Below are 27,162 nucleotides of genomic sequence, written 5' to 3' on the forward strand. Positions count from 1 at the left end.
ACAAACAACCCCCCAACACACAAAATACAGCATCTCACATCTGCTACAATTCACCAAGTCCGCTGGAAAGGCCACCAGCTAGTGACATGAACACCAATATATTTGCTGAGCCTTTCCCTCCTATCACTGTGCAGATCTTGCTGTAGATTAGGACTCCACTTGCTTGCTTCGGCCCATCATGCCAATGGATGTCCAAGTGTGGGCAGAAGAGTCTTGCGAACAGAAACCCCCTCACTGGGAACCTGCTATAAAGCACAGCTTGTCCACTCCAGAGCAGCGTGGAGAAGGGCATATTAAAGAATAAGATTTCTGTGGGCATTTAAAAACTACACACACTGAGCATGACTGCAAGAGAAAAAGCATAATTTTATTTGCAGTTACAGTTCAGCAAACAGTTGAACCAAGGACTAAAACTGCCTTTACCTCCCCAGTTCAGAATTCTTACTATGCTTTTCAGGCTGTTCACGTGTATAGGCTCAGTCATAATAGTCCAATTTCCTCACTGCCATGACCTACTAATTCAACATTAGTACTTCATTAAACTTATTTGTAATGCAGACTGGGGTTAATCTCCTACCCCTTCTATGCCTTCCAGAAGACTGTTATTATACACCTGATCGAGTGATTGACTAGTCCTAATAAGGAAGCTGGACTTTGCTGCACCATTCACATGTGCATTGGAGAGGAAAACCTTCACTGACAGTGTACTGCTCCACACACAGATGTCTTCAAGGATGTATCTCCCAACCCAAGCACCATTTCCTAAAATCATACCATCCATACAGAAAAACAATCAACAAAAAATAAAGCAAGCTACAGGGCTCTGATATACTTCCTCCCAAAGTCTTAAATTGCATTCAATCCTTCAGCTTATCCTCTTACAGAAAGTGGTAACAGCAGCAGGTAAGCTTTAAAGCCTGACAGTCAAACCAGCTTCCAGCAAACCACTGTGAGAAGTCAGCCCAGGATCCTGACTGAGGGCACTCTTCAAGCACTGACATCTCTCTAGAAAATACTCTCTGGTGACACTAAAACAAGCAGACAACACTGTTCTGCATGTGTCTTCAGCTGTAGACCCACATACTGTGCGCTGCACTAATCCAATCTAGAGGTGACAAAGGCATGACTAATGTGGCAAGGGCTGCACATTTATGTTTGAGATTAGCACCGACAGCTCAGTTTCTCTTCTTCCAAGGTCACTAAAGACCCTTTGACACTAAATGAAGGTAGGGGGTGATTAGCACCTTCCTATGAAAAGGCAAACCAAAGTGAAAGATAGGAGCACTCACCAGATCTGTAAAAGATCTGTAAAGCCACACCATCCCCCTCCTCACACCACAGTCCTACAAGCAATTCCTGCTAAACCCAGGGCTGGAAGGAAGGCAGTGGAACAGACTGCAGGAGAGAGGAGGGATGAGGTGTAACAGAATTTTATACTTGCCAACCAACAACATTTGTTATTGCTAAGATAAACCAGGATTCTGGTAAGGCAGGAGCAGAGGCAGCATCACCAAATGAGAGAATGAGACCCTCCTGCAGAGCAGCTGCTCTGTCCTCCCCACAAGTGAGGAGGAGCGTGCACAGGGCAGGCACTCCAAGGGTAAGCTGCATTTCTAAGAGACCCAGCAGGCTGTGAATTCAAGGTTTTGCCTCTGGTCCTGCAGCAAGGCTATCCCTAGAGACTAAACAAGGTGTTCTTTGCCGTGCATTAGGGATTAACATTTCATGTACCTGTGGCAGAAGTAGCTACAGACAGTGCTACAGACGCTGATCTTGGCAGAAGGTGAACTCCATATTACTGTGGCAGATAAGTGAGGAGCTTTTGCAAATATTTTATTCTTACACAGCCCTGTGTCACTTGCATACACTCCCTCACCTTCCCAGAGCAATCATGATACAAGAGCTTAAAACTATGTAAATTTGTTGGAAACATTTATTTTTCACGACACTCAATATATTTCACTGTTAACATAAGGTGATAGGTTCTTAAGGAATTCATCTGAATCCCATTTAACTATAGAAACAGATGGAGGAGGACAAAACTATGTATACACTAGTGACAGAAAACAACAGAACTTTGACAATTCTGTATTTCTCAGTAACACTGATCCCACCAAAGGTGTGTATTTAGTAAGAACTCAATAACAGGATCTGAGTTAGTGTTGGACATCAGATTTGCCTAAGCACAAGGTTAACTGTTAAATACAAAATTTTATTTTTATTGAGTTACCAGACCAGCAGATGAAATTGCAATTAACTATTTTCCAAAACAAAATGTAACAGAGCCCCCGTAAGGAGGACAGCACACAAACACAAGACATGGGATGCATTCCTTGGGTTCATGAAACAGGTGACAGCACCACCAGGCAACACTGGGGGTGTTTTGCAGGGCTGGGCCAGAAACAAAATGCAAGACAACCACAGAGCCCATGTGGGTATTTATCAAGAACTTGATTAGAGGATTCTCTCATGGGAATGCAAGAAATACTCCACCAGAAACATGGATAAAGTGTGGTTCAAGGTAGAATAATAAAACACTGGGGTCTGCCATGTTAGTAAGACAGGGACAAGACAGTTCAGACATAGTCAAGGCAGCTTTGGGCTAGTACTTTTTCCGCTAGCATGGTTTATAAATTTGTCCCACCACCCACATGCACCATCACATTGCTGGCATTAAATGAAATCCTTCCAAAAAGGAGAACAAGGAAAGCAGATGATTGAATACATGGATTGTGAAGTCAATCAGACTATAAATAGTAACCTGTCACTTTTAGAATTTCTATGAAAACAAGGCAGCAAAATTGTGCAGGACCTACAGAACAGGTAGTCTGTTTAAACTCTCAGCAAGCTACAAAACTCAAGGGAAGGGCTCGTTAAGGAATTCCCCTTGCACTGGGGATATGTGGAAAATCTTCCAGGAGCTTCATTTTCATATACATTTTGCATCTACGTATCACTTACAAAGGAACAAGATGAAAAGTAACCTGTGGAGTCGTCCCCAAGGCTGAGAAGGTATTATCGTTGCAAAAAACACACTTGTGCTTCAGCACTCTCCTTCACAAGGTGCTTCCTTCCAGCCTGCACTAGACAGCTCTATCTAATAAGAAAACATGTTCTCATAGCAGCCCAGAGAAGGAGGTCGCCTCCACATCCGCCAGCTGAAGGAAAATGCAATCTGACATGCAGTAGGAAGCCAATTAAAGTCAAAAAAGTAAGAGCTAACGAATGAGTAAATTGGCTCAGACTAAGCACTCGAGCCTCTGCATCAGAAAGACTTGGAACACACAGTCCAGCTCCTCAACCAAGGCAGTCACGGGAGACACAGCGACAACTTTGCTGACGCCTTTCATCTCAAAAGAGCTTTCCGAACAAAAGGTTGTTTCATTTGCCAACTGAACATTACCATGTCTGCGAAGGAAATACCCAGCAGCCCTTTCAAATTCATAACAGTTTATGACAGGAAAAAAAATACTGCAGCCAACTTTGCAAATGGTGGTAACGATCCTCCCTCCCTGAACTCCTCCATCTATTTCCAGTTGAAGCAACACTTGCTGCAGCACTGTGGGAGTGAATGGGCTGAGCAGGGGCAACCCTTCTTGTGCCACACTGGAGTGTGAGCAATGGATCCCCTACCATTAAAGCTATTTCTAGCAAAATCCCAAACCTCTCACTTCTGTACTAACTGCTTAACTACTGTGTTTGTGATGTGTAAAGTTATTTTCCAAACTGAAAAAAAAAGTTATTTTTGCCTATTTTTCTTTTTAGCCCATCAGAGTCATGCCCATTCAAATACTCTTCTTCCATTTTCAAAAAAATAAATTATCAGGCACCTGATGGAGAGCATTCAGCAACTCTCCCCAGAGAGCAGGAAGGTGAAGGGACAGGCAACATGGCACACATTCACAGGCTCTCCTCTTGGGAAGGAGAGCCAAAGCATATCAGCACAGGAGATTATAATCCTTATCTCCCATCTGCCCCTCATACCCTGGCCTATCCTCCCAGCTTAAATTATAATCAGGCAGCTATACATCAAGAATGTCATCAGTGACTATCTGGGAGAGGAAGAATAAGTTGTACCAAACATACCTACAATATTTGAAAATCTTTCAATACTGTTAAGAGAATTTTTTTTATATAAATAACATGATTTTCCTAGAAGATGCACATTTAAACAAACATTTTATGTTGGTATTTCCTCTGCTTTTTAAATGCAATCAATTAAATTTTCTATGCTACACTGTGTCACCTGAGAGGAAAAATCGGAGATTAAGCAGAAAAGGAAAGTTTTTGAAGTACCAGAAAGGCAGCTAACTATCAAAATTTCCATATTAGTCTCAAAAAGATAAGAAAAAAACAAAACTAGGTAAGTGAAATCCCTTACCATTACTACTTAACACATGACATCATCATACCTTTCTTTCCAGTGCAGACACACACACAGCAGGGATTGGGATGTATGCTAAATTAAGTGGTAGGCTATTCCTATTCTTTCCAAATTACAAAATTCAGATTGCCTTAACCAGCAGAAGGAACCCAGACTTTACAACCAGCCAGCCTTCACAAGGAAGAAACAAGGGGCTCCTTAAAAGAGACCAAATTTGATTCTTTATGTCAAAGCTGTAATCACCACACTAGCCTGGGATCATCTGAGGCACACAGGGCTCCCTCCATACCTTGCAAGAAAACAGTCGTGTTACACCTCTCTGCAGTTACTCCTTTACCTAAAAAGTCTGATAGATTTTTATGGCTTGAAAGATCTCCAGCCTATCATCTGAAGATATCAGAGAAGAGCAAATGAAAGAGTCTGTGAGAGAGACATTTACATTGTTCTTTCCCAGGCGGCTAGGATTCTTTTTTTAGATAATGTAGAGCTCTTATCCAAAGGAATTAGCCTGGGTGTAATTGCTTAAAACCCATTATCTCTATCAGGATGAAGAAACGCATACTGCATCTTAAGTGGAGCCTCAGAAAAGCTATCAAACTGCAAGGCTGCTGGATTGCTCTTATCTCCATACCATCTGAGATCTCAGAGAAGCCACATCTCCAGCACAGGGAGAAAAAGCAAGTACCTTCCCAACCTAACTCCATGTATATACCATGTGGACTAACATTCACATGAAAGCACGTGAATGTTAACTTTGCAGCACAGGAACAACCTTCTTTCTTCACCACTCATCTCCTCACCCTCTGCCACCAAGCCATGGGATTACAAAAGCACCTAAACAAATCATGAGGCTTTCACTAGGGCAGAGTTCTCAGTTATCAAAGAACCACAGAATGGTTTGGGCTGGAATGGACTTTGAAAGATCATCTAGTTCCAACACCCTGACATGGGCAGGGACATGTTGCACTAGACCAAGGTGCTGGAAGTTTCAGCCAACCTGACCTTGAACATTTCAAATAATGGGACATCCACAGCTTTTCTGGACAACCTGCTCCAGTGTCTTCCCACCCTCATCATAAAGAATTTCTTCTTAATATCTAATCAAACCCTGCCCTCTTTCAGTTTAAAGCCATTATCCCTTGTCCTATCACTATATGCCTTGGCCAAATGTCTCTCTCCATCTTTCTTACAAGCCCCCTTTAAGAACTGAAAGGCCACAATATGATCTCCCTGGAGTCCCCTCTTCTCCAGACTTAACACCCCCAATTCTCTCAGCCTTTCTCCAAGAAAGGAGTTCCAGCCCTGACAGCAGTCAGAAGGCCTTACTGTCTAAAAAGACAGGAACATAAGAGAACAAGACTTCACCAGATGAATTACACCGTATCACAGCACATAGTCAGCAGTTCATCTGATCACTGCCCAAAAAGATTAATTTTGGAAAAAAAAAATCACTGAACCATCTCACAAAAATGAAAGCCACATTCTGTCTCTCTCCTAAGGCAGCTGCAACAGGCAGCATTGCCTCTCCTGCCATCTTGGGCTTTTGGGAATGAAGCACTGGTCACTTGTACAGCTCCTCTCTTTTGAAGAGAAGCTGACTGGCATCTTCACTCCAGCACATCACCCATCTCAATCCTGCGCCAAAACAAGCTAGAGGAATTTGCTGCAAATGCTTATGTGGATTACTTATCCTACAGTACAAGGAGAAGAGACCATTAAACTGCAGTGGAAGCTCTAAGGCAGAAGGCAGGTTGCATGTGCAAATAGAGTTTCAAACAGTACCACTGGCTGCAGACAGCACAGATCCCTCTCTACACCACTGATTCCCAGCCAAGGGGAGAGGTTTGCTATTGAAAGGTAAACTAAGGCACATGGCAGGCAGAAGGGAAAGGAAAAGCCCTACAAACCTTTCCCAGGAGTGCAAAACAGGAGGCTACCTTGTAAAACAGAGTTCTTGACAGGCAGAGAGAACTGTGGTACCACCAGTCCAAAAAAAAAAAAAAAAAAAAACCCAAAGAAAAAAACCCAAAAAACACCAACCACCAAACCACCTAGCAGGTAAAGATAACACTAAAGATCATGTTTTAGATTCCCTGGATGTCAAACAATGCCATCACATGTAATCTCTATTCCCTTTCCCTATCACTGACTGACAGTTCAAGTTAAAAAGCTGTATCTAAGAACTACTTCTGACAAGTCTCTAAAATCCATCTGGGAGCAAAAGAGAAAGGGGATGGGAAAAAAAAACCCATGAAATGCCAGAATTATCATGCCACTTATTCCTGGGTCTCACCAGACAAACCTGGCCCTGCTAATGGCCTTCATTTACTGTCCTCCAAATTGTCTCACAGATCTCCATTTTTATCCTACTCTGACAGAGCAGCCCATTTAGGTTACCTGGTGACATCTGACCCAAAAAGTCCAGGTATTCTGGAAGTGGTATTTAGACTGCCACACAAGAGAGGTGATTTTCTCTTGTTCTTCCTCAGAAGCAATTTGTGTTGCAGAGGAGAAGTTCAGTGTGTTGCATTCTAAAGAAAACAGTTGACAAAGCAGTAAAGCCCACAAGTCAAGGCTTAAGAGCATAGTTAGAAACCAGGCTGCAAATATTTCCAGAAATGCTGTATCTACAGTATCTTCACATTTCCTTTAGTGGGGAGGAAGGACACAGGTTAACAAATACCTACTACTAATGCCAACTTGAGCAAGAGCAGTATTTTTCAAAAGTACCCAAACTGGAATATACAGAATTAAAATCAGTGCTGTTCTGCAACATCATTAATTTGCACTTATCTCTTATCTTAAATCTTTCCCAAAGCAGTTGGAACTGAGCAGAGCAGTCCAAATCCATTTGTTCTATACTGCAATTTCCTCTGGGCAGAGACAAACCATTTTCTTTGCTCTGTATGGAATGCAGCACACCACTAAGATTAAACAGAACTTTTGGGGGATTTAATTAGAGTAAACAATCGGAATAGCTAATCTCTAAATCTGCATCTACATTAGCTAAAAATCATATATTGAGTGAAATCTAAGACAAAAAAAAAATCTAAATCCTAGAAAGATCACATTAAAACTCTATAAGCTACTACATTTTTTACCAGCATGTCTTTCAACAGGACATAGCACATAACAGAGCTGATAAAGCTGGAAAGCTAAACAGAGCATTTGTCAAAAGACTTTTTTAAAAGATGTGTGAATAGCAATATCCATGTGTTTCACAAATCTGTAATTCATATTATATATATACATTTTAAAGGAAATCCTGAAACACTCCCTTCTCTCACCAGAATAATTTCCATTATCATCACCGTTTTTTTCTCCCAGAGCAGAAAGCAGATTTTCATTAGCATGAAGTAATCATTTGTTTTCCAAGTCATCTTTAAAGCCAGGTAATATACCAAAAAAAAAACAAAACCACAAACTTTAAAAATGCTAACAAATATAAGAAGTGCTGAAACCAACGTGAAGTCTTTTCCTTAACAGTTATATCAAAACCAAAAAGTAAAGCAAAAAAAGCACAAACCAGTATTTGGAGGGGTTTTTTTTGCGGGGGAGGGTGGTTTTCTTGAGTGATTGTTTTGCCTTGCTTTTAGACGTGAGCTTTTTATTTGGTGTTTGGGATGAAGGGGGGCAGGCTGCAGGAGGTTTTTGGTGGCGATTTTATGTGTTCTTTGCCTGCTTAAATTTGGTGGCATTTGTCCACTGCAATTTAACCCAACACCCCACTCAAACCAGACAAGGTCCTGTCTAAAGCCAAGTTAAATCTAAAGGGGATTTGGAAATGAAATTTAAAAAGCCAAATACTTTCATAATCCTGATATTACTAATCTTAACCTCCACCTCTCCAAGAATTATTTTGGGGTTCACTTCAAATCTCCACACACAGGCACTCATTTCCTAACAAGTATTGCACCGGACGAGCAAAGGCATCCTGGAGGCTTCAGCAAAAGAAGCAACAGAGCCCAGCACAGAAGTTAGCAGCCACAACTCCAAATAACACAACACACACACACTTGGGCTCCCAGGCTCTCCAGTTGGGATCCTGAAGGGCAGCTTCACTCTGCCTGCATCTGCTGTTGTGAGAGATTATGGAACGAGGTGGCTGGGCAACCAGGCTGCTGGAACTGCTGAACAAGGCAGCATATGGCACTGGCCCACCTTGGCTGCACGCTTGACAACTGATTTGCAGCCACAGGAGCCAGCCGGGGGATGGAGCTCAGTGTTTTAGAGCAATCCTTTTTGCCTGTAATTTAATTTTCTAACTGTCTCATCTTCACCGTAAATAATCTCCAAGCAAGCAGCCACATTAAAAATGCCAACAGCAGATGCACACAGAATGGGTATTATGGCATGGAAATGAGTGCCTGTGCCTTGTAGGACCGTGTAGGTAAGTGCAGTAGCACAGCTTTTGCCAGGTCTTTTTGCAGCAGATCTACTTGGACAGATTAACCAACTAAACCAAATTTAAAAACCAGGATCAGCTATGAACAGATAACAGCCATTCATGTTTTCAGGCTTTGTGCTCACTGTATCACAGTTTCTTTACATAAAGATGAATGCAAAGATATGTACAGCCAGACAAAGATGACACAAGCCAACAGAGAACAGTCCCCTAACTTGTGCTCTAGCAACTGGTGCCCCCAGAGGACTTCACTTGGGCCCCTACACAGCCATTGTATCCACACTGCCTGAAACCTGGAAAAATGGAGGTCAGTGTTTTCCAAGCCCTTCTCTCAAAGCCTACAGATCCAATTAGCACCCAAAAGCTAATTTCAGGTCATGCAGAGCAACAGTGTTTAGTATGTTAATCTCTGTGGAGCCTGCATGGTATTTTTCTCCTGGACAACAAGGAATTGCACGAATGTGTGCACACAGAGTATGATTTAAGAGACATCAGGGCTCTTCCTCCTTTAAGACAAGATTTACATAACTAATTCTGTAATTGAGAACAGGACTGCAAGGTATTTACGTACTTGATGCTGCTGAGCTTTTATTATTTGCTATGGGAGAGACAATGAGAGATTCTCTTGTCCCAGAAAAGATAGGTAGTCTCATCTGTAGCATTAAAAAAAAAAAAAGGAGACACATGAAATTACCCATTTCAGGAAGAGATATTTTCCATTACAGAATCATTTCTCTCTTCCAAAGCAGAGGGTCAGCAGTTCAGTAGGAGCAAGAGAAGAAAAGAGGTCTGGATAAGAAAAAAGATGAGAGGTCAGGGACATAAAACAACATCTAGAAGGCACACAGGGATTCCAGTCAAGGTCTCTGTGCAACTCCCACACAGACTGTTAAATAAAATTACCCCTAGATGGGTCTGCAAAACAGCTGGCTTTGAAAACAGGCATGCCACAGCACTCTTCATTATTTGAAAGGGACAAATACCAACACAAGACACTTCTGGAAACACAGGAAAAGGCTCACAAACAGCATTCAAATCAATATTGCTGGCTTCATTAAGACTCCTGAAAATTCAGAATAAAGTTTTAGGCTAGTAGACAGAACTCAAGATGGCCTCCTTATTTACATCACTAATATTTAAACAGAAAAAAAAAATCTGCATCACAGACAAAATTAAGACTAGCACAACTTTCTGCTTTGGCACTAGCACAGTCTTTAAAAGAGAAAAGGTTACAGAGGGCAGCTGATGCTAAGCCCCCAAAAATCACACTGCATCTTTGTTGGGGTGGGGGGGGGGGGTTCCAGTGTACCAAAGATCCAAGACACCTGAAGCACAGCAGATATGTTCCTGGAGTGACACTTCTGGGTCAGTTACATCCCAAGAAATACTAACTGCACACTCAGACTGCTTCCTAGGAAAACGAAAAGTGCAGAAGCTGGGACTCACCTCAGAAATTCAGTCTTCGACAACCAAAATGATAATGAAGATGGAACCTGTGTGCTCATAAAGGATGCTTAAAGGACTGTTCACATTTGAAATTCAGTGTGGAAATAGAAGCTTCTCCCTAAATCACAGATGTGAGCTAAAGCCATGAACACATGTGGCCAGAATTTGAAATCCACCCACACTTTGCAGCATCACTTATGCCTGCTCAACAAATTTAACAGCCAAAATTTCAAAAAAAAAAAAAAAAAAATCATGCAAGAGTCAAAAATTTCCTGGCATTCAGTGCCTCCAAGAGCTTGAAGGCAAATTAGCTGTGTAATTAGCTGTCTGTGGCCCTGAATCTTACCTCTAGAAAGCTGTTCTCACACGTGAAAGGAAACAGTATTGCATGTGGCTGCTGTTTAATTTCCTGGAAGATTAATTTTACTGGACAGAAGAAGAGACTTTCTGGAACAGGTGGGCAGGTATGTGCATGTGGGCAACACAAAATAGATCCAGAAACCAGCAAAGCATTGAGCAAGCACCTGGTGAAATTCCACTCCAAATTACCCAATCCTGGAGAAAAACAAACATTTCTACTTGTGACTTACAGAGTAAGGAAAAAAAAAAAAAAAAAAAAAAAAAAAAAAGAAAAAAGAAGCACTCTGCTCTTGTGTGACCAAAGTTAGGTAGTTCTTGAAATGAAGAGGTTCAAAAATGCCTGAGCATTAATCTCCTGGGGAACCAAGCCTCCTCTCTAAAGTTCCAGGCTCACAGTCCCAAGCCTTCTATCACCTCTGAAAACCCTGCCCTGAATTCAATGCAGAGGTCTTGTTACCTCCAGTAGCAGAATAGCAAGGTTCATCAATTCAGCACCTGGCTGAAGAAGCCCAGCAGTCTTTTCACGTTCCCCATCACAAATTTAAAGTCCTTTCTCCCTTTAGATTATATGCCAGCAAGTTATCACTGTTATCTGCTTTGATTAACTTGCAGCATTTGCTGCAGTATCTTCTTTTGTCTCAACAATCAGTCCTGAAGAGCCTCCTTGGTACACACAGGAACAGGTAGCACTGCAGAATGTCACACACATTTAAGCTTCTGGGGAGAATTTGATGCCATTAGACAACAAAAAACCCACATGTAATAAAAGACTAACACAGCATAGCATCACTTGGAGCCTTAGCAAAGTTTGGGGTTCAGCCTTCAGCTACCCACTTTCACTTAAGCATGCCCAAATACACATCTTAAAAAGCTTCCTGTTACTCCTGCTTTCAAGAAATGTATCTCTCTTAAGTAGACACATGGCTGCTGTCATTGACATGCTATGCATTGGACAGTCAATAGCAGAGGTGATAAAAGAAAGGGAACACAACAAGATTAGCTAATAGGTGCCAACACCCAGAACATTTCAGAAACCAGCTTCAGAGGTAGCCAAATGCAACACCCATGAGCCAGCAAATACTTGGAGGAATTAGCCAAGGTTAAGGACCTTAAGGCCAGGTTGGATGGAGCTCTGAGCAACCTGGCCCAGTGGAAAGTGTTCCTCTCCATGGCAGGGGTGATGGAACTAGATGATCTGTAAGGTCCCTTCCAACCCAAACCATCCTATTATTCTGTGAGGATACCACCTCTAATTTAGGAAGCTTCCAAGCTACACATGATCATGAATATGTTCACTCTCCCCTAGGCTTCCACTCGTGGCCACTGTCAGAGGCAAGACCTGAGGCTAAATATGTCTTTGGTGTCAGCCTTCCCCTCTCTTCCACAGCCTCAGGAAGCAGGAGCTTGGAGGCACTACCCTTTTGTCACTGCTGCTCCTCAGTGGAGCCTAGGCTGGGCCCAGCAGTGAGAACAGAGACAAAAAAAAAATAATTAAAGAACACAAAATTTTCAAGTAACTCCAAAATCAGAAGTGAGGGAATCCTTTTGAGCATGAAACAAGAGTGAAAGGCGGGTAGAGAACCAACATGACATTAAAGTAGCAGGAGGAGGAGAATACAATTTTTGAAAGACACCCAGAGGGAAAACACTTAATTGTTTCTTTTCTGCTCCAGTCTCCATGCAGAACTATTCTAGGTTACACTATTTAACAAGACAACCTACGCACAAAATAAGTAGCTGTTAATATCTGGGTGAAACGGGATATGCTGAAATTATGTGGTAACTAACGCTTATAAGCAGCTTACACTGAAACAGACAGCAGATTGCATGCACCCCAGGCATCCTCACATTTGCTGCGTTGGGAAGAACAGTTCTGTCCCAAAGTACATTGTTCAGCAGAACAAAAGACTGCATCCCAATGGACAGCATGCCAGCCATTTTGTGGATCCTGCACTGGTGCACATGTGTGGCACGACAACTACAGACAACACCTCAAGCACACATTGCTAAAGCAACAGTGCAGTGCTGACTAAGCCACAGGAGTCTCCACCAACCCCTGTGTGTTGATGCAAACAAAATTAATGAATATCATTTGAAATTATGTCTAGTAGCCGTCTGACACTGTAAGAACAAAAGGGGAAAGTACACCACCAATTCAGAAAGTCAAGGGTGCTAAAATTCACCTGGAGAGCTGTAGATGGATTTGGCCACGAAGACTGGCATTAGCAGTCCATGCTTTTAAAGCATGAGGGAAAAGCCTTAGTAGCAGTTTTTAAGTACCTCTGGAATTTCTAGTGAACAGGTATCTCTGAATTGTCCCCTTCCCTTGAGGGCAAAGAGCCCATGCTCCCCACAGGTACTTCTCACTGGGCCCACAAAACCAAAGCATGGAACACTCCTGTGCAATGAGCAGAGCAAGCCTTGATCCCTGTGTCGGAACACATGCTGGAAGCCATGCCAAGCCAAAGAGACCTGCTCACCAAAAAACCCAAAACAACAAACAAATTTAAAAAACCCAAATAAAAAGATAAGAAAGTAAGAGACTGAATTCTCTGCAGCACCAAGAATTTCTCCTTACTCGTATACTTCATGATAATATCTGGAAAGATAGCATTGTTTAAAAAGTCAGCGCTATCTCTGAGCCCCCTTGGGCAAAAGAAAAGGAGTTATGCCTTCAGTAATGTTCAGAAAGAAGGATGGTATTATACATGTACTCAGATTTCTCAATGGATGGTTTAAAAATAAAGTATCCTCCTCCCAAGTCTGCACCTAGCCATCTCCAATGTCAGCAATACATAACAATAAGCCTGACAAGCCTTTCATAAATAAGTACAACAAAACTATTTATTTCCCTTTTAATTTCTTCACTGTTTATAAATTCACACATTACACTTGTAAGTACTACTTACACGCCCTGCTCAATTTTTATTTTACAATACCACATAACCAACTGGGTTTCTGTCTTGCTGGAATGACAGTCATAAGTCATGCTAACAGCACCACTATCCTACAGAAAATTTGTTTATTATTAGAGAGCAATCAGTATTACTACTGTTACAAGAAAATAACAAAGTGCCTAAAAGGCACTCCTGTTGCTAGTGAAGATCTAAATAGAAGGCACACACAGAATTTACAAGGCTCTAGTTAACTATACAAGTCTGCTCTCTTCTCCTGCCTACCCACTTAATTTTTCAGAAAAAAATAGCAGGTTTTTTGAGATTAATAAGCTGAAGAGCATCTCCCAGGAGCTTAAACCTGTTCAAATTCACAACACCAAATGATGATGTTTCAAAGAATTCAAGCAGAAGAGCACCTGCCTTAATGGAATGTAGGAGTAGCCTACAAATGCCTCGGCTGTCTGTAGTTTTATAGCCTAAGCTACCTGGAGTCAAAATGCAGGGCACAAAGCACACAACTAGATCATGTTTTGCCTTTCCCCAGACAAAACACAGATTATTTCAAGATCTTTACTCCTTTCACAAAGAATAAGCAAGCCTTGGACGAGGGATTGCCAGCAAGTCTTAAAGTAAAGAAGTCCAGTCTGTCCCTAGATGGAAAAGCAGCACTCTTTGCCTTTATTGTAAAAGGATATCCTCTTTACCATGGAGAATTATGTTTTAAAAAAAACACAACAGTTTAATATTTGAGTAATTATCTTCCCCGGGCAGTTTTAAGGTATTCATATTTCTGCCTACCCTGCTCAAACTTCACTTTCATCTCTTAGCAATTCAATGCAAGAAATTCACTGTCTGTCCATCACCTACAATTGCTCAGTACAATCAGTGAGTTCTCCCAGAATTCTCTGAGATCCTATTGAAAAAATCTCTCTACTGATGAAAAGAACCATCTTCATTAATCCACCTGGCAGATGCATTCTTCCCTTCTAATCATTATGTGAGTTTACAAATCTAACAAAGATGTACTCACATCACATTATTCAGATTACAAATTCTCTGGGAAGAGAAAGCTCTTGGGCATGGTGCTGTAAATCATCAAAACCACTTCTTACTCCTAGCTGATACTGGCTTTAAGAAAAGGTATGTACACAGCTGACTGTTAGGGAAGAGTCACAGCCATGGTCAGTCAACTGGTTATCCCTGAAAAAAGCATCTGTTAAGCAGCAGAACTCAATAAGCAGAACCCTATTTTCTGCAGGAAGGACACACATTTATACAGCTCAAACTTTGAGTGAAACCTACCCAGAGTATTGTAAGCCAAAGCTGTAAGTTATCTGCAGAGAGCCTGAAACAACAGCAGAAGCAAAAGCTGCATCCTTGAATGTCAACACTAGAAGCCAATAACAAATTTAACATCACTACTGTGTACTGTTTCAGGATTTATGTATTTTTTATGGAAATGCACAAGAGTTGAATGTTCAATTGCAGTTATCACAGTCAGTCTAAGTCCAAGAAGTAGTACTGGGGTTACAAGAAACATCCTGCAGGAAAAGCTTAAAATGAGGCTCCCTAGTTTCTGTCAGTAAAAGAGAAGAGACTTTAACAACCTAACTTCACAGGCTCCTGCTAAGCCTGGATGTCAGTCAGTTAAATGTTTGTTCCTATTTCATCCTTAAATGCCAAAAATGTCAAAGGACAAGGAAAGAAAACTCACAGAGTCGCAGTGTCCCAGGTGGGAAAGGACACATGAGGATCACCAAGTCCTTGTCCTGGCCCTAGGCAGGACACCCCAGGAGTCACACCATGTGCCTGAGAGCAGTGTCCAAACACTTCTTGAACTCTGTGAGTCTTGGCACTGGGACCACTTCCATGGGGAGCCGCTTCCCAACCACCCCCTGGGTGAAAAGCCTTTTCCCAGTATCCAACCTAAACCCCCTGACACCTTCAGGCGATTCCCCTGGGTCCTGTCACTGGTCACAGAGTGCAGAGAGCGGTGCCTGCCTTTCCTCTTCCCCTCATGAGGGTGCTGAAGACCACAATGAGGTCCCCCCTCAGTGTCCTCTTCTCCAGGCTGAACAGAAAAGTGACCTCAGCTGCCCTTGTACAGCTTCCTCGTCAGTCCTTTCACCATCTTCATAGCCCTACTTCCAATTAGTTTCTATCGCAACAAAAAGAAATTCTGTAACTATCAGAAGTAGATGATGCTAAGGAGGGGGAATACAGAAATGGACAGTGGAATTCCTACATGACCTCCACCATAAATTCAATGAATGTTCTGCCAACTATTTCATTTTTAGAGCTCATTCAGTTTTAAACTCCAGTTTTATTATTACTTGGGACTTGTGACAGGAGCTTCAAAATTACAAGTCACCAAATAACTGTGTAGCAGAGTAGCAGTATTTATGTTACCAGAGTAATACAAGGCAATATTCTTTAGAGAGCTTTCATTAGACCAGCTGTTACAGTGACAAGAGATGGCATACATGTCCTTTTTCTGAAACAGATACAGTAAGAAACTTCTGTTAACTTTCACAAGCACCAAGTTCCTATAGAAAAGAAATCCTCTACTGTTACACTTTTGCTATCATTCTGCCTCAATGAGCTCAAACACAGCTCAGCTCACGTCCCACAGCCTCTCACAGTTCTGCCCATCACAAGTGTACACTCCAATGCTTCTACTCACACTGACTTTCCTGCAGAACAAAATACCCAAGATGACCTGACAAAATCCTTGCTGGCATTCACACTTCTGAGGCTGCAAAGAAGACTATTGTGGTAGAAGTGGATTCAAATGGAAGAAAAAAAGGCAGGCAAAAGATGACTTCATGCACAGAAACAGATGTTGTGAAAGAGGGCAGGAGAGAGATTCTCCTCTCCTAAGAATGCCAACAATATATACCACCAGATGAGCAGAATTCTGTCCAAGTGCTATTCAGGTTTCCCAGCAGGAACTCACTGCCCTTCATCTACTTCAATACAAAGCACACATGCCATCTTTTCCACGGAAAAGCAAAACCTTCTCAGTACGGGCAGGCTAGTTAGGAGATAGTCTCAGGCTCCTGTAGCAGAGGATGCTGAAACAGACCCACAGGTCCCCAGAAGCTCCCACCAACCTTCCAAGCTACGCTCATTGCATGAACCAGGTGTCTCCAAAAATGCCACAGCACAACAAGAACACAGGCAAGACATGCTTGCTCCCCTTTTCACATCTTTAGAGAGAGTCCAAACCCAGCCTGACTTACCCAGTCACATCACTGCCTCTGAAGAAGTACTGAAGATCTGTCTGAAACATGGTAAATATACCAGGAGCAATTTATATATCAAATTACAAGAGAAAGGTACATGAAATTGCTTGTGAGGAATTCAGAGATCTCACAAAGACACGGAAACAATAATTTCCTGTCAACATCTGGTGACATACATTCAGGACTATACAGAGGTCTTACAGGTAGGCATTAATTACCATAAGTTAAAAATCTCCTTGGGCTTCATGTATTGAAAACAAATGTCACTTCATGAGCCTTTCAAGTTTCTAATGCATATGAAAACAGAAATTGCTGGGGAGGGGCAGAAGGAAGTGGTGGTGTTAACTAGTGCCAAGAAGCATTCAAATAACTTTGAAGGTCGAAGTTCTTCACTCACCCATGCAAACAAAACAGTCAGAGCCAGGGCAGACAGGGCTGTCCCTCCCTGTGCATGTGTCAGCCACAGCCAGCACATATCTGTTTTGTATCAGAAACCGGGTTCCGAGCTCACTGAGGAGCCAACCTTGGTTGCAGAGTTTTAATTCCAAGAAATGTCAGTGTACTCATGAGAGTCACCTGACCAAAGCCTTGCTTTGGACTGCAATCAAGATCTCACAGCAACAAGGCAACCCTGACACTGGAGGATTAGTGCTGAGCCCAGACTGTCACTCATGTGAGAGCAGAACTCACGCTGGACTTGGGCCAAACCCAGACATGCAAAGTGTGTTCTCACCCCAATGCACCAATATCAGAAGTGTAACCAAAAAAAGAAAATACAGAAGAAAGGCAGCACATTAGTTTGATGACAAATGCATGTTCCATCAAAGTCCAGGTAAAGGGACTCATTTCTTATTCTAGGGCAGGAATTGTTAAAGCAAGGAAAGGACCCACCTTACAAGTTTGAGTACAGAAGTGCCTCATGCACTGCTCTGCACCCATCTGTAGGTTACTACCCTTGCCCAGATGCACAGAGAGGTTTAAGTGTCTCCCTATAGCATCAGACAGGGTGAAAAATCTCTCTATATACATACAAACTAAAAGCTGACAGCTCACATCAAGACGGGGATCAGTGAAAAATACTTCAAACTACCTTTAACAGCTACTTTCTAAATAGGTTTGGCCTATCTCTGTTGATCCTTAGGGGTTCATAAGGCAAAGTCTGGATCACGCACATGCTCTGCGGACTCTGGTCCTAAGCAGGAACAAGGGTACTCTATGTGAAGTCTCGTTTGTTCTTCAGCTATTTTGGAAGGACATCCCCACCCAGTAACTCTATTCACAGTACTGCAGCCTCCCCCTCAACCCTCCCTTTCAGACTTAAAAGGCAGACACCAGCAACAACTCAGATGCCACAGCATACCCTGCAGCCACATGCATCACACTTCAGTACTTGTTTTAAACTCTGCAGGAGTCTACAATTAGATATTCCATTTACCTGCCAGTGGTGAGCAGAAAACTTTGCTTAGAAAACCAAGGTATGTCAAGATTCAACTGCAGAGCTTTGAGAAACCAGCAGTTTTTTACCAAGGCTGTTTTGTGGTAATAACTGCCCCAGCACCACCATCTCATGCAGACATACCTTTAACTAATTCTTCCATTTTAAACAAGCTATTCCCCCACTTCCCTTTCTCTGTGGAAAGCATGCCCTGCTCCAGTTATCTCTCCTCCCCTTCCTTCTCCCACTTCTAATTTCAAGCAACATCCACACTTCTGTGCCCAGTAACTCCAGGGTATACATGCTATTTTCTCAACTTTTTTTTTTAGTAGATAAACCCACAGACCGAGGGATGTCAGCAGCTTTGCAAGTATTGACAGGTGCCCATCAGTAGAGTTGCCAGCAGACAGGGCTTAGTCAATGGCTTTAGTGACCATTCAGCCCTGCTTCATGATAAGACAGGGAAGACCCATCCTTATGTTACTTCCTACTTCGAAACACCGAATGATTTTGTCTCCAATAAGCTGTCATGCTCTTTATTTTCTCACTGATAAGGCCACCTCCAAGCACTTAAGCTCTGTTTGCCAAAAGGTACAGCATGCCTTGTCTTAGAACCAAGCCTTAAGATCAAACAGGAACAAGGCTGATGTGATACACTTCTTACGCAGCATTAATTTAAGCCTCCGTATGAACTGGATGGGAGCAAGAACACTGCACAGACACCATAAAGGCTCTTCACAGAGACAAACACCATCCACTGACACCAACCCCCAACACACAGTGTGTTGCTGGGCTTATAAACAACATAACTGCTCTTTTGGGGGAAGGTGGATGTTATCTGGGTAAATATTACGAGCAGTGCTGTGAAAGCACAAAATAGTCTGTGGCAAAGGCAAAGGAACATACATCACCTCTCCTACCCTCTAGGAAGAGGATTAGAGTTCAGACAGAAAGACTAACATCTCACTGCTTATTCTAACACTTTCCATTAACAAACAATTGCCTATTTTCACCTCACTATTACGAGCTGCATTCAAGCACAAATACATGTACTGATTAGACATGCATTTCTGAGGAGGAAAATGGGTACTGAAACTTAAATTACCATTCACAAATCAAGCCAATTCTGAATTTCTGCTCCAAATGAGTATGTTTGGTACCCTGAAAACCTAGGAAGCATCCTCCATCAATTCAACATCTGTTTCATATTTAGAAGCTATTCTTTGCAAATGCAGGGGTCACACTGCTTTTAAAGCAGCTTCTGCCAATTCTCTTCTGCGGGTCAGATTTAATAGCAAATTCCACTGCCACAGGATTCACTGTGTAATAATGAAGGGTAGCGTGTCAATAGATGAAACTGCACACATCAATAAGGAGCTGGCAGAGGTCCCTGTGGATGCCTCTCTCGCAACAATCATTTTAATGCGTGTAGGAGAACAATGCGTTACAGCCCGCTCAAAGATTCCCCACAGCATCAAAGGCCAACCGAAACGCCACGCTAAACCTCTGCACTCGGAGCCAGCAGTGCGACATGCATGGAAACCAAGTCCTTTACACTGGCAATTATTCCTTTTAGGACTGGCAAGCCTAAGCACAGCCAGCTTTTTGTCAGAACTGGACTCTTGCTAACCAACACGACCCCCAGCAATAGTTCCACCAAACTCTTTTCAGAGGCTACCGATATGGTGAGAAGAGAGTGACTCAAAGAGCATGAGAGCACACAGATTGCAGTCACGAAGCAAGCACTGAGCAGCACAGCTAAACCACGTCTTTAAGGAAGGCAGAAAGGCAAGTCCAGACTAATCAAGCCTGTTAAACAGAAAGAGTGGAATAAGAGCAGCTACAGCAGCAGGAGTTGTTTTACAGCCAGTGTGAAGTAAAGAATGGTGATGGATACCTGGGAAAAAAGCCTGAGAGAAGAACTGAAGCCAGAGAACAAAAGTTAAAAGCAACACAAAGTTTACATTGATTTTTTTTCCAAGCTACATATAAGAAAGATGATACATATACTTTGTGTGCTACAAGCAGCAGACTCTCACAGCAGCTCTGATCAGTGAGCCACACAGACCAGTACATCAATCCAGCATTGGCCAATTTTGCAAAAGAAGAGAAAAAAAGAACATAAGTGGGGGGCAGGAGAGTGGGGGAAAAGGCCTTCACACACATTTACAGAAGTCTGAAACTGGAATAAAAACAAGGGCTCCATTTCTCCATCCCCAACAGCAGTTGTAATCCTTTGATACCTTACAAGCAATGACAGAATGCTTTCTCTGGGGACCTGAGACTAATTCCATATTAAGCTTTTACAAACTGATGCTTTTCCCAGTCTACAACGTGGCCAAATTTGGACATTTTCCTAAGAACAGCAAAAGCCACATTCTTGATGTAGAGTTAACACTCCAGTCAAATCTCCAGTTCTTGTTCTAAACTATGGTTGTGCTAGAACATCTAAACTCGGTAGTTGAGATTATTATTGGTTCAAGAGTGACAAGGAAGAAATAGCTAGAACCTGCAAGAATGAAAAAGGAAAAAAGAATTTACCCTGCTGCCTTCCCAAGTGTAACTATTGGAAATACTGGAGCATTTTAAGGAAAGAGAGAGCGAGGGGAGCAGTGTATCCTGGGGGAAAAAAAGTCAACCTGTGGTAGACATCCAGCCCAGAAAATTTCAGCATGAATGCCTGAAGTCCTGCATAATAATAAACAATTTAAGAGATGGCACTCATAACAAACAGTAACACGCAGATATACTACAGGCATTGCTGCCAACCCTGCTTATTGGCAGCTGTGACAGATTGCCTGGGAGCTCCAGTCTTTAATTAGTTCTCATTCCTGAAGTTCACAAGTCAATTAATTCTAAAAACCACCCTCAGATTCTTTTTTAAAGGAAATCCTGTCCAGGATTCTCTGCCTTTCTTACCTCTTCTTCCCACAGCTCAGCTAACAGTTCAGATCTTTAGAGCATCCATGCAAATTCCATCTGGCCGCAGAGATTATCACTAGTCAAATACTTCAGCTTGCTTCAGCAATTCTTCATATTTCTGCAGCAGTATTTTGCCACTGCTGCACACAACAGATACTGTTCCCCAGGCTGCTTCTTTAGCCCCTCTTTCCTCACAATTTGCCTCCTCCAGGGTAATGAACAGGAGCACCAACTGCAATACTCGAGCACTGGTTTCAAGCAGTCCCCATGGCAGTCACACGGACTCAAATCTACAAGCATAACTACACTGCTTTATAACTTTTCCAAGACTCATAAAAGGCATTCAGCAACACCAGTTCTACCTTCTACCTAACTCACTTTAAACTCGGAACAGAATGCCAAAGTTGATTACAGATTCCACTGGAAACCTAGCTTTGAAACCACTTCCAAATCTGGAAGGAATTGGGAGAAAAAAATAAATAAATAAAAAATACTTTGTTTCTGTCTCAGACATTAAGAAGAAATCAGTTATGCTTTACAATTATTACATCTTACATGTATATGAATATGCCAGCTTCTGATATGAAACTCAAAAAACCTAAGAAAATTTATGTTCCTTAATTTCTGTCTTGCTTCTTATCCTATTTTATATATGCTGATCATCTGGAAAGACATCATTCAAGACCTTTGGCACCTTACCAGCTGCCTGTCAGTTTATCCAAAAGCAGTTTGGTCTGAAACTGATTTTACACCTTTGCCCCTTGCAAAACAGAAGGTGTAATAAAAGTTTCACATTATTTTTAAAGCCTCCTCTCAGTAGATATTTGAGATGTGAAAGACAACTGAAATTTGAGGGTATCTAGAGAATCAATTGACAAGAAAAAAAAAAAAAAAAAAAGGAAAATTGAGAACCACTGAGAAGCTAGTATCTCCCTGCAAGCTCATTTCTTCTTTGGAACAGGAAATTCTAACAACTTCAAACCTGCTTATGACAGTCTCTCCCTGCCTTGTTCAATCTCGTTTTGAGGTACCTTATGCAGGTTAGGAACTGGGGTCATGCTGGAAACTGCTTATGATTCTTGGACAGAAATGGAAACATCGGTATGCCTAGACAATTTCACCTCACAGGTCTCTGTAAAACTTTAAAGTCTATAAGACTATCACTTACTATCACAGATCTGAGAAAGCAGAACAAATATCAGAAGCCTGGTAACATGTTCAATAGAAATAAAAAGGAAGGTATTAAATAGATATTTTTATTTGCATTACAATATACATACTGACTCTATACTCCATCTAATATTATCTTTCTTTTGAAAACTAGACACTTTTATAGACATTGACATAACCACTACTTTGACCTAGCTCGTGCTAGTAATGTCTTCCTCATTTTATTTCCAATTTAACTTTCAATCAACTTCTATACATAATCTGAAAAAAATCACGTTTTCAGACAATGTGTCCCCTTTCTCTTCCTTCTAAAACACAGAACTTCACACACCATAAAATATATCACTGAAAGGCATCTAAAACCAAACAATTGAAATTCTCACTTTCTAAAAATACCTTATTCATATATGTACCCATTTCCCTTCTAAAAAAAATATACATTTCTGTTTTGCAAGTTAGTGTTTGACAAGGATTATGGAGATGGGGGAAAAAAAACTTCAACTCACAACAAGGAGAAACAACCACACAGAAACAAATCAACCCATGAATACATTAAATGTGAAAGCTGAAATCTCAAATGTCCCTGTATGTTTGTTTATATAACTAGACGGAATAATATATGTTATTTCTTAAGCATATTCCCGTCTAATCAAGCATGTGGCTGCATTTTTAAATGACCCCTACTGCTTACTTCAAATCCTGTTCAGGCAGGTTTATACCTCAGTTTGGGGATTAGAGCCAAATACAACAGAGGCTACCTAAAGAGAGCAAGCTGTTGCTACGCTGAAATGGAGCCATCAAGAAACCTGGGGAACAAGGTCGAAGAATTTCAGAAAAAGCACCTAGACTCCCTGAAAAGCAACCCTAGACAGGCACCTACCAAGATGCAAGAGAGCTGGAGAAGGTGACTAAGCTATCATCTGTCAATCCTAAAGAACACAGGATGTAAAGGAACACTCACTACACTGCTCACCCCTCGATCCCCACATGTTCCTGCTGCCTACACACCAAGAAAATACATCAGCATGACAAAGCCACAGGGAAAGCGCTTCCTCCTCAGCAACACCACCTGCCCTTCAGTGCCTCACCAACCCTGTTCCAAAACTCACTTTGTGCTTCTAGTGCTTTAGCAGCCTGCAATTCCCCTTTGGAAGCCTTTTTAGCCACCTCCTAAGTCACAAGAGATAGGTAGGTCTAGCTGTAAGCCTTCTCTGAGTACCAGTGAGGATCTGAGCCCGTCTCCTTCCAAGAACAGGCAGGCAAAAGCCACCAGGGCCAGCCCTGGGCTCACCCGCAGGTGAGCAGGCACCAGCAAGGGAAGAGGGAGCAGATTCCACTCTAACATACCTTGAACACTCCATAGGTAATCATCCTTTCATTGCCTCCCTGCCCTAAACCTTGAGGCTCTCCCATTTTCTAATGCTCCCACTTTAGCTGCAAATGCAGGAAAAGATTAAAGCGTGCTTTTCCTTGAAGTGCATGATCACAATAACTTACACTAATTACCAAAAGCCTTCTATTGCAGAGTTTGAATTAAACCTCGATTCAAATGACTAATTGTTGCAGCTTCTTAGGAAAAGAAACAAAAATAATTTCAGACACGAGATGCAGGAAACAACTCCATTCATCTAAACACACAGCTCCTGGGGTTCTGGCATGCTGGAACTGACTTTCATCATAGCAGACACTGAGTGCCACACAGGTCTAAAAGGTGAGTAAGAAAAAGGCCATCTCTGGGAAACCCATTATCAGTGGTTTTCCCCCAGGATCTACTGAGTACATGCTCTCCTCACTTAAAATGCCCCATAGCATTTTAACAAAAACATTTTTTTCCAGATCCACTGAAATTATTACCTCGAACCTCAAACAAGAACCAGGAAAAAAATCCTGGAGGTGGAATGCTTATTGTTTACTTTACTGTCTGAGCCCTGGTAACAATCAGATATTTGTTTTGGTTTTTGGCTTGGTTCTTGTCCTAGGAGAGATGGTTTGGTTTCCAGAGCATTTCACAGGTTGATATTAGGTAGATTGGCTGCAGAGTGAAATCACACATGAAACAGACAGAGCAAAATGCCCTCCTTTCTCAGGATCTAACCACACCAGAGGAGAGAAGAGAGACTAGATCAAGCTTTAGTATCAGGATCCCACAATCTCCTTACCAAACAGATTATAACTGTACTGGATCAAAAAGAAAGGATGATAAAACATTCTCATTCGTCACAGCCAAATACTTCAGCCATTTGCATCCTTTTACTGGATTATTTTGTAAATACCTGAAGAAAACAGTCAAGTCTAAGTACTCACAAGGGATAAACTTGTGTATGCTTCAGCTCCTTCCCTCCACCTCCCTTACACTAGAATTCCTCAATACTTGCAGCAAAAGCTCCAACCCATCTCTCCATTAAAGAGCTGCTAGAAATGGTTCACAGAAGCGTACTTCTCCCACCCAGAGTGAGAGAATGGCTACTTTCCAAACCTCTTAACCTTTGGAATATTTCACAGAAGTGACCAAGTAATGGTATCAGAAGATAGGCACTCTACAACACGCACTACAAATAAGACTACAGTTCAGAGATTTGTCTGCACACAAAAACACTTGCAATTTTAAAAGCATCATTCCAATAACCAAAAAAAGAAAAAATCCCCAAGAGACAACTCAGAACATCTAGACAAACCAGATCATGAACAATGGCCATATATCTCTGCATGCATACTTTTAAGTTCTTCTAATGATTTTATCTTGAATTAAGAAGGAAACAACTTTCTCGTTGTGCGTCACCCTTAATAGTTTTTACTTTTTGCTGCATGACCTTGAGCATCTGAGAGTCTTGATTTTCCGCTTGTCCTATTAAACCATCCTCTTGAAAAATCTTATCCCGTTTCTGTTTCTAAACAAAAATACTGAAGGTGAGCTCTCCAGCTCATGACTGTTTCCCCAGCTGGCAGCATGCCTATATTGTAAAGATAAACGAGATGACTAACGTCAGCTGCAAGTAAGAGAAAGCACAGTGGACACTTTTGTCTGGTAGGATCTTCTAGACAGAACACCCTCTGCCCCAATAGCCTGCAAGCAGCCTCAGGAAAAAGACTGGGACAAGACCAGGTTTAGGAAGCTGACTTTTCAACAGCAACTCTCAGCTCTGCAGACCTGGCTATGAAAGATTCAACATCCAAACAATGAGGAAAGTGCTCTGGCAGACTTAAGGAAAAAAAAAAGTCACAGCAAAGTCAAAAGTACAAGCACAAACTAAGCCAGTGAACAGAGTTTTGTTTAAAGAAGAGTGGTGGCAGTGTGGGGCTGGGGCACTGTTTAGCTACTCCTTCCACCCGAAATCTGGAAAAGGCTCCCACTTACTACCTGCAATTAATCAAGTGTTCTGAATCTTGAGCTACGCGGAGTGACTTGTGGGACACGCTTGCTCAGCTCATGTCCTTCTTGCTGCCCAGAGCTGACACAAAGCCAGTCAAACACTACTAGACAGAGCTATCTAATGCGAACAGTCTTCTCGTTCTCTGCTTTACATTCACTGCTACTTCTGTAACAGGGCTAGCAACAACGCTACAAGTACAATGTTGGGGGGGGGGGGGGGGGGGAAGGAAGAAAAGAAAAAAGAAAAGGAAAAAAAAATCCCACGACAACACAACACCCACCCTTTTCTGTAGAGCTTGCTCGTCTTTATTCCTGCACGCTGCCTGGCTGGCACTGACACCAGTAAGGAACAATGCCACATGTCACACTAACGACAGCTACACAATTACCTGAACGCAGCGTAAACCATCACCTACACAATTACACGCTATCTCCTAGCGGGAGAACTTCCCGGCAGAGGCAGCAAACCCCGGGAGCCCGGCGGGGAGGGCGCAGGGGAAGCGCCGCTTCCACCGCACCCCGTGCGCCCGGAGAACCCGAGCGGGGTGCGGGGCCCCTCCCGCAGCCCCCCGGGGGACAGGCAGGGGGGTCCCCGCCCGAAGGAGCGGCTTTACCTCCGCCAGGTGAGGTCTCGGAGCGAAGGAGCGCTCTCACCTCACCGCGACCACAGCCCACGCACCGGCTCCTTCACCAGCGACTACGGCTCCGCCGCCACGTTCCGCGGCCGGGGCGCCGCGGGACCCCGGAGCCGGCGGGAGCCCTCTCAGCGGGGAGCCCCGAGCAGCACCCGCGACCCACCCCGCTCCGGGGAGGCCCCCTAAAGTTTCGGTGAAATTCCCGGCGGCGATCCCCCGCAGGGAGCAGCGGGGACCGGGCCAGGGGCCGGCACAGCCCGGCGGGCACAGCCCGGCCCCGCCGGGGGCAGCGCCTGGCCGGGCTCCGCCGCGCCCCGGGCGGGCACGGCCCGGCGGGCGGCTCCTGCCGGCCCCGCCGCGCTACCTGCGGGCAAGGTGGCTGAGCACCCCCCGCCCTCCCCGCCGCGCACCCCGGCTCACCGAGCAGCAGCAGGACGACGAGGAGGAGAGGCAGGCAGGACGGCCTCTCCCCGCGGTGCCCCATGCTGGCAGGGCTGCGCGGCGCCTCTCCCTCGGCGAGCGGGACCGCGGGCGCGCAGGCTGGGCTGGCCCGGGGGCGCCGGCGGCGGCAGCGCTCCTCGGCCGGCCGCTCGCTGCCCTGCGAGCGCACGGAGCCGCCCGCCCGCCCCGACCGGCCGCGCCGCGCGGCGCAGCCAACCACAGAGACAAACTTTCCCAGGGCCCGCCCCGCCCGCAGGTAGCGGGGGCGGCGCGGCTCCGGCCCGGCCCGGCCCCTTCCCCTCAGGCGGGAGAGCGAGGGAGGAGAGCGGGCCCGGGGCAGCGCCTCGGCGAGCGGGGCCCCGCGGGGCACGGCGCTGCCCTCCGTGCCTCCCTCCCTTCTTCCCTGCCGGGCCGCCGCCGCGCACACGTGGCTGGGGAAAGCCCCGTGCGGG

General features: G+C 43.5%; 1 protein-coding gene across 2 annotated transcripts in view; it reads right to left on the reverse strand.

Moving 5' to 3' along the window:
- The window catches only part of PTGFRN (prostaglandin F2 receptor inhibitor), a 65,155-nt gene extending 38,322 nt beyond the window's left edge, over nt 1-26,833 (reverse strand). Inside the window, exon 1 of one of the 2 annotated variants that reach the window (XM_021547923.2) lies at nt 26,690-26,833. In XM_021547923.2, the coding sequence (XP_021403598.2) occupies nt 26,690-26,753 (64 nt within the window). In that variant the 5' untranslated portion in view covers nt 26,754-26,833. Of the gene's footprint in view, nt 1-17,134; nt 17,192-26,689 lie in introns of those variants that run through there. The other variant, XM_021547924.2, reaches the window with a different exon arrangement.
- Between the last annotated feature and the right edge of the window lie 329 nt (nt 26,834-27,162).

This window comes from Lonchura striata, chromosome 2 (genome assembly GCF_046129695.1).
Source record: "Lonchura striata isolate bLonStr1 chromosome 2, bLonStr1.mat, whole genome shotgun sequence".
NCBI lineage: Eukaryota > Metazoa > Chordata > Aves > Passeriformes > Estrildidae > Lonchura > Lonchura striata.